General features: G+C 33.6%; 1 protein-coding gene across 2 annotated transcripts; it reads left to right on the plus strand.

Annotated features, from left to right (window-relative positions):
• The first annotated feature begins 3,299 nt into the window (after nucleotides 1-3,299).
• Nucleotides 3,300-8,250, plus strand: LOC135135281 (transcription factor Sp3-like). Of its 2 annotated transcripts, none has more exons than XM_064064310.1 (2): nucleotides 3,300-3,372; nucleotides 7,263-8,250. In XM_064064310.1, exons 1-2 carry the CDS (start codon nucleotides 3,319-3,321, stop codon nucleotides 8,106-8,108), a joined length of 900 nt encoding a protein of 299 aa, XP_063920380.1. In that variant the 5' UTR covers nucleotides 3,300-3,318; the 3' UTR covers nucleotides 8,109-8,250. The 2 variants fall into 2 exon arrangements, with proteins under 2 accessions (XP_063920380.1, XP_063920383.1); XM_064064313.1 differs by having other exon boundaries at nucleotides 3,300-3,351.
• Nucleotides 8,251-8,534: the final 284 nt, after the last annotated feature.

Consider the following 8,534-nt stretch of genomic DNA (forward strand, 5'->3'; position numbering starts at 1 on the left):
GGTATTCAATGATTGTGTGCTAATAACACTCCTCTTAAACTCAAGTACGGTCCTGTATTGTTCAAACAGAGGTTGGGGTAAGCAGACAAGTTTACACCGTTGGGTTGTTAAGCCGTCACAAAAATTAGTGAAAGTCAACAGACGCTTGAAGCCGAATCCGATTCATGCTTGTGGTCGTAGTTTATGCTTACTATAATGTTTAGTCCTAGAGTGATAAAAATAATTTCTACAGTTATTAATACAGTACTGTTATTTTATATTATTACGTATCATACTTCGTTCTACATGGTTCTACATAGTGTGTGGCTTATACGTATACTATGTTTTAAGTATACGGTGTGTTGTCTTTTTACGCACAAATATAAAATATACTTATACCTCTAATATACACAGTGAACCACTAAGCGCTCAGTCCTCGGTATCTCTCTAATTACTAGAAAAAAAAGTTACAAACTAAAGTTGTACAGTTTTTGAGCAGGTATTAAAATTATTTTCACTATATAAAGTGTTTTGTTTTTAAAGCTGAGCACAGAAATTCGATATTTTTAAACAGAACACCATATACTTATATCTTTACATATTCTCATTAACTTCTGCCTTGGCTTTACAACGATATATAATTTTTGAAATTCCGATGCGAAGTTGTCACGTTATTCCAATTTTCTTAAATTTTTTTAGCAATGCAAAGGTTAACAAAAAAATTGCAATAATGTTATTTTTAAATTGTGTGGTGCCATATTTTAATATACAGAGTTTTTAAAAAAAGTTCTAAAATGTTGCAACTTTCGTATATAAATATTTCCTGAATTTTGTTACTTCATCTCAGTCTATTTTTTGTTTTCCTTCTTTCAATATGTTGGTGTGTCTCTTGAAAAAGCAAAAAAGGATCACCTTAGATTTTTCTGGCCAATTGACCTATTTGCAAATAATACAGGTATTCTATTTGAAAAAACTGAAATATCGATATTTGAAAATTATAATAATTTAATAACAAAGTGCGTATGTTTAGTAATTTTTCGAAATTATATTGTATCACAAATTTTAAAAATAACCCTATTGAGGTTTTTTTTATTTAACTTTCCATTGTTACAAAAATTTAAGAAAATTTGAATAACGTGACAACATCGCATCGGGATTTCAAAAGTAAACTGTGGCTATAACACCTCAAAGATGACATACCTATCAAAGAGCGCGCGCTTAGTGATTCATTCTGTATATTAAATTTATTCGAATTTCATTTATCAACGGATGCAGTTGCTAGTATTTTAAGCCACTGAGTACATCACATTTTAAATCAACATCACTATTTTCAAAATCTTCAGTTTATTCAGAAATGTGTCCTGTAAATGATTTTTCTGAATCAACAAATGATTGTAGTGTAAATAATCCATTTTTATATTTTAGGGCAGATTTAATTTGATAAAAATTTTGATTTTAAAATTTATGAGGCATTGAACTTTTTTTATTGATTAATAATAATCTGAGATTGCAGTTATTTTGTTCTTCCGATTAAATGATGCTTTGTACATTCTAAGTTTTCATCAAAAGCAGCGTTCAAGCACTTTGTGCATCTTGACATTACTAGTTCCGGCGGTAAAGTAATATGCAATATCAATTGATACAACAATAATAAAATAAGTACCACGAAAATTCGTCAGAAATAGTAAAATATGCAAAATAATCTCAAATACACACCATGAGTTAACACACACAACAAGCAACTGAAATATGCAGAAATTAATTGTCGTTAAACGCTTCCAATCACCTGTATTCGTTTCTGAAAGATTAGATTGTCGTGTTAACACTATTATAGGTAAACTGTTTGTAAATAATCAAATAATGGTTTTCTCGTCTTCCTGAATTTTTCTGAAAAATTAGGTTGAATTCACTACATACGTTTTTACTTTTTGATGAACTTGAAAATCTGCTTCAGGTGATAAAATAAAGAAAATAGGCTTAATTTAGGTTCTGTACATGATGTAAATTGTTCGTGAGTTATACCGTAATTATCAGTCATTTTGAATGCAAAAATTTTCAAATTGGGTTATTAATAAAAACTGTTCTATATAATTTGTTAAATCACTTTTAATAGGAATGTGGCGGATGTGTGGAGAAGGATTATAGTTTTGTCCTATTTTCACCTACTACAACTCATCTCAAAATATCCTCCACATTTCCAATAAAAATAATTTAACTGTACAGCAATCAGATCCTCAAACAAATAACCTAATTTTAAAATCTTTACATTCGAAAATGACCGTCTGGTAATTGTGGTACAACTCACGACTAATCTTTCTCTGTATGATCCAGTACCTACCCAACTCTTATCAATTACAACCTGAATAACCTCCCAGCAAAGCATTACATCCAGTGCTAAACCTGAATCTAAAGTGCTAAAGTGTTTAGTTGTTTTATCACTTATTTGATTAAAATAACTGAAGTGGAATCGGAAAATAAGGGATACAATTTGTTTTATACTTTGGCTCATATTGCATTATTGAGCTTATTGTGCATATTTCTACATATTTCTGCATATTCAAGCTCACCAAAACACCGAACTGAATAGTCTAATGTTTCAGTAAATGTTAAAAAGACGAGAAGGCCATCATTTAATAAACATATAACTGAACGAGAATCGGATAATAATGAGCTTCAACAAACCTAACTTGATGGTCCGAAAGAAGAATACCTAGCAGTAAGGAACTTCTGAAATATGCATATAATCTCTGAAGAATCTACACTCAATTAAAACTGACTGACGCTAATCCATTTTTGCATATTTGTATGTATATTTGGATTCACATTGCATACTCTACGATTTCTGACGAATTGTGCTTAACGTAAATTAGGACTAATCTGTTTATTTTCAGATTCATCAAAAAGTGGAAACATGTTCATTAAATCGAATCTGATTTTCCAGTAAACTTCGTAACTACGAGACATCAACAGGAAAAACTCATCGATTTAAAATTACCGTATCAAACCGAATTTTGCCTGATGCGTAAAATTCGTCTCAATTTCTTTCATTACTCTCACCAAACCCCGACGTCAATTCACTTGACGAATAGTTCCGCTATTCATCAACAAACAAACCCCCGGCACATCTCGCATCTCACTCTGCCCATCCCCCGGACCTTTCCCCGCGGGGTCGCCAAGGTCAGCGCGCGCCCCCGAGTCCGGGAATGCCCCGGAGCGGCGTCCGTCCCCGATGTCGCGCACTTCCTTCGCGCAGCCCCGCCCCCAAAACACCAAGATCGTCATCTGGGGCCCCTTAGACGCCGCAATCTCAGTTATTAGTGCGCCGTTTAAGTGTCCGGTATGATGGCTTCCCCGGTCCAGCTCCAGTACCAGGCGAGTAGTGCGCAGCCGCAGGTGCGTGTACCTAATCATAGTAATCTGCCTCGACACCCTTTCATTAGTGCTTACGATTTTATTAATGCTCTGCTACGATGATTACCGACTGTTGATTGGTAATTTCATTACGGTTCGTTTCGATGATTGCAAAAACTGTTATGTGTGTGCTGCAGAGGCGATATTTTGGCGTGGATGGGATTACGAAATTTCGGGCGCAAAGGCGATTGTTGCACGATATGGTTCCGGTGGTTTTCCGAGGTTTTTCACTAGTCGAGCGGAAAAATAGCGACTTTTGTGTTTAGTGGAAACACTTGGTCAATCTGGCTCTGGTGGACTCTTGTGCGTTCGCCGACGATAAAGAGTTTTCTTTGTATTTTCTTTTTTGTGATAACTAACAGTCGTTCTTATTAGGAATGGATAATGTTGTTTCGTATTTCCCAAAGAAAAAGCATTTTTTTTATTTTTGGCTGGTCGCGTATCTATCGCACCAAACACTTGAAAACTTTGATTATCTTCAGGTAAAAAAATATGATGTCTTTTAAATTATTCTTAAACAAATCTCACTTAAAACGTGGAGCGCGCTACTTCTTTACCGGTCAGGCCAGCTAATAATTATTCATTTTTCAAATTCAAATTTCACGGTTTATCTCAATACTTATATTTCAGTGGATATCTTGATCATTGATCTAGGTTGTAGATCATTACTAATTAAATTAATTATTCATCCTCTCCGGAAAATTAATGACGATCATTTCAAAAAGTTACTAAATAAATCTTTATCAATAAATAAACCAACAAAAAAAAGTATCTCAAAAAATTAATTAAAAATCGAAGCATTTTATCTGTTATTGGAGAAATGTCTCATCTAATTTCCCAAGATTATCGTAAGATCTATTGTACATTTATGGTAAGTAAATCATCTTTTGAGTAAACATTTGTTTATACTTAAAGGGTTCCATTCTCAAAAAATTCGTTTCATGTTAAGTCTATAAGTTTGTCGGTATTGTCAACTTTCCGTTGATATAACTTATCTTAATTTGAACAAACATATGAACCAGCAATGAGAAAAAATTATGCTTAGAACTATATTATTAAATATTCAAATTTTTCTGAAGCAATTAACCCGAACTAATGTAACAAAACAATGCATGAACGACGAAGCTAACGTTGCCATTGGTTATTATAGACAATACAAGGTAGACTCGGTTGGAATTTAGCAGGCGCCTTTCACGTGATCATTGCATCTATCGGGCGATTCTACTACAAATGTATACATTTTCTTGGAAAATCTGAGCTTATTAAATCGATATCATCAACATGTTTTTTTAAACGTGAACATGTTAATTTGCAAATGAAACTCATTTTAAATAAGTACTGATTAATTATGTACTAGTAATTAAATGAAAACGTTTAGTTTGTATACACATATATGGTATGTAACAAATTATAATAGACATTTTTTACCAAACTATGTGACTTGTGTTTCTTCGAAAACCGGTAAGTTTAATACCAACACATGACAGCGTAGCTGCTGAGACGGGTGGACCGTTGCAAATTTTAGATGTGCGAATTACTATACGCACATCTAAAATTTTCGTGATTACGTGGAAAGAAATTCTTTCCTAAATTATTCCGATATATTTGAAAAATTATGTCAAGTTGCATCCAGGGAAACGTCTAAATATTTTGTTATATAACATTCAGCTTGGATTTTTTTTTTTTTGTTACGTTTTATCAAAAAAATAATTTCTAGTGCTTTCCTTTATAAAACAAATATTTCATACTTGTGATGTATTTAATTCATCTGTTTGCCACATTTTCTTGGTTAGTAATCAAGATCTGCTGCAATTTGCATTGTAATTATGCTTTCGTTTTTCGTATCAGTTTAAGAAAACTTCCTGAAATACAAATACAATACAATTTTATTGTATTTCTAAGATTTTTTTGAAAGACTGCAATAGTTGACAATAGATAATCTTAAAATAAAACGGTTCACACATAAAATTATTTGATACGTTCTCCAGTAAGCAGTTCTAATGCGTAAAGAATATATTGAATAACAGCGCATTTTTTAGTAAAGATTTTCTGAGACGTCATTAATTTTCTGAAGGTGATAAATAAATGGGTATTGGTCACTTGTGCGCCGCGGTTAGTTTACCCCATGTGGCAGGTTCAATCCCCGCTTGCGCGCCAATAAGGAATTGATTATAAAGGGTGTTATTGCCTACAGGTACTTAGCTGATAAGCAGCCTCTTACATCATAAGTCCATAAGTTTCACAGTACGTCAAGCATTGCAAAGATGAAAAAATCAGCAGATCTGTTTTTGTAAAAAATGTTTCTTACGAATTTCTAAAAAAAATTAAGTAATTTCTGAGCTAACTGTTTCATTTGTTATAAGATGAACTTATTGGTAGAAAATTTAAGAGAAACAAAACTATTTTTAGCTTTATATATACCGACTGAGTCAGCAAAAAGGGGACACCTGGAATAACTTTTTTATCTATGAATCTATGTTAATGGAACTTGGTTTATAAATAAAGGCGAATCAATTCCATGTATGCAACACTTCATTAACATAAAATAATAATTGATAGAAAGCACGTTAATTAAAAAAATCGTGATAATTTTTTTGTTTAATTATCTGATTTTTCATTTTTACTATAAAGCTGAGAAAAAAAAATTCGGTAAAGTTCAATATTTATTAATTTTGATACGTTTTATTTGCTTTTGTAAAATAATATTTTCTTAAAACATTTTCTGCGCTTTGTTTTCTAGAAACGTTTTTACGTAAGTTACAAAGCATCTATTTTACGTAAAGGTACACTAGGGAACAAGGTTAGTCGGAAAATTAATTATTTTTTTAAAGAAAAACTGCTATAATTCACAAGAATTAAATGATATTTTTGCAATATACCTACTTTTTTCCGTTGCTTTTTTTTAAGTAGTGAATTTATGTATCCACAGGGACTATTATTCTCTATTTACAAATTTAATATCATTACTTTTAGCCCATGAATAAAAAATAAATAAAGTTATTAGAATTGTCCCCTTTTAGCTGCCTACCCTGTACATATGTTATGATAAAAAAAATACGTGTGTAATTGTGTGAAAGTTAAATTATTTCTCCGAATATTTATTTACTTTAAAGTGACTAACACCCACATAAACTACTACGACAGGCCATAACTATTATGGTACTAATCCTTAAAATCACATACAGATTTTACTTAATATTCTGTTGTCCTCAAAATTTCTAGGAAACTCGTTATTTAATTTCTGATTTAAAGTGTGAAATTTTGAGCCAATTTTTAATTTTATTTATTTATTTTTAATTTTCATTCACTTCATTTGGTATTAATATCATACCATAATACCATTTGGTCGAGAAAAAAAGTCGCCCAACAACCTCTGAAATTTAATGTTAAAAAAAATGGTCGGAGATTATTTCGACAGAACTTTCCTCGCCCTTGAAGTATAAATTCGACAAATCCCGCTTCTTGAAAAAATTATAAAATTTGATTTTCCGATTTTCTTTTTTATGATTATCTCTATAAAGTAAAAACTAACAGCACAAATAACACCCTCGCAGCCCCTGCGCCAAGAATTTGCGCCCCCAAGTCCGGACCATTTCAAATATATTTAAAGCAGTTAACCAACGGGAAAAACATCCTCTCAGCACTAATAACACGCTTCAGTTCAAGTGTTTATGTTTATTTACGTAGAAATTAGTTTGATTTGAATAAGTTTGTCTCTTCAAAACATTATATATACGTAAATACATAGTTTAAAATGTCCCAGAATTAAATTAGTTTTTGATAGTTAATGAAATTAGCATCACTGGAACAAACAAAAAACGCGAATATCTTTGAAATGTCAAATTCATAATTCGTCTTTATTTTGTTTACAGATGTCGCCGTTAAATCTTCTCGCCACCACTTGCACCCGAATGTACCAATCACAGCCGTTCCTCCACTCTCAAGTATCTCCAAACTCCACCACTTGCAGCAGCGACAGTTACGTCTCCCAGGTACCCCTCGAAGCGGCTCGTTCCCCCTTGGAGTTCTCCCCGCACTACCAACCCGCCTACACTCACAGCTACAACAACCCGTGCTGGTTCCAGCATTCGCCACCTCCTGCCGACATCGCCACCAGCGGTTACCAGCCCCAGCCCCAGCACCAACAGCAATATCAATGGCCCCACCAAAACACCTACATGTCAACATTCCCATCGATGATCAAGCCCGAAATGCCCATCGTGGACTACCCCACCTACCCCTCCAAGGCCCGAAGATGCCTCAAATGCCAATGTCCTAACTGTATAAACGAAGAAAACGGCTTGAAGAAACCCTCGTCGAAAAAGGTGCACATTTGCCATTACCAAGGCTGTGATAAAGTATACGGGAAGACTTCACATCTGCAGGCACATCTGAGATGGCACACGGGGGAAAGACCATTCGTTTGTAACTGGCTTTTTTGCGGGAAAAGGTTTACCAGGTCGGATGAGTTACAAAGGCATTTGCGGACACACACGGGGGAAAAACGTTTTGCGTGTACGGTATGCACGAAGAGATTTATGAGATCAGATCATTTGGCAAAACATGTGAAGACACATAAAAATAGCAAGAAATCTGGTACGCAGAGTGAGGTGAAAAGTGAGGGTGTAACAACGCAGCAATACGGTAGAGGGAGTCCGGGAGGGGTGGCTTATGGGGGATACTCTGGTTATCTTTCGACAGTGATAGGCGAACAATGAATTTTTTTTGTATATTGGGGACCAGTGCAAATAGAGTAAATGGCCCACTATGTGTTTGCTTTGTATAGAGTCAAGTTTGTATTTTTGTATAGTCGTTGCTGTACATACGAAAATTATTTTAATAAAGATATGGAGATGAGAAGCAGAAACTTGTTTTTCATTTACGTTATAAAGAAAAAGAAATTCTGGTGGCGAAAGCAAAAAAAAATACGTGGTGAGTGAATATTTGATAATTTTGAAGCAAATCCATGTATGGAACCAATTATAATTTATAAAGTTACATTTATAAAATGCTACTTGGTGAGTAAAAATTCTGTAGAAAAATCACTAGGTAAGTATTGAATATCTGAAATTTTTTCTAAAATAACGTAGTGTTCTATGCAGTCTAAATGTGCAATAAGATCTCAGAACGTAAAGTGCTAGTCG

Source organism: Zophobas morio, unplaced genomic scaffold (assembly GCF_036711695.1).
Source record: "Zophobas morio isolate AGI-343-1 ecotype UQ-CSIRO unplaced genomic scaffold, CSIRO_AGI_Zmor_V1 ptg000004l, whole genome shotgun sequence".
NCBI lineage: Eukaryota > Metazoa > Arthropoda > Insecta > Coleoptera > Tenebrionidae > Zophobas > Zophobas morio.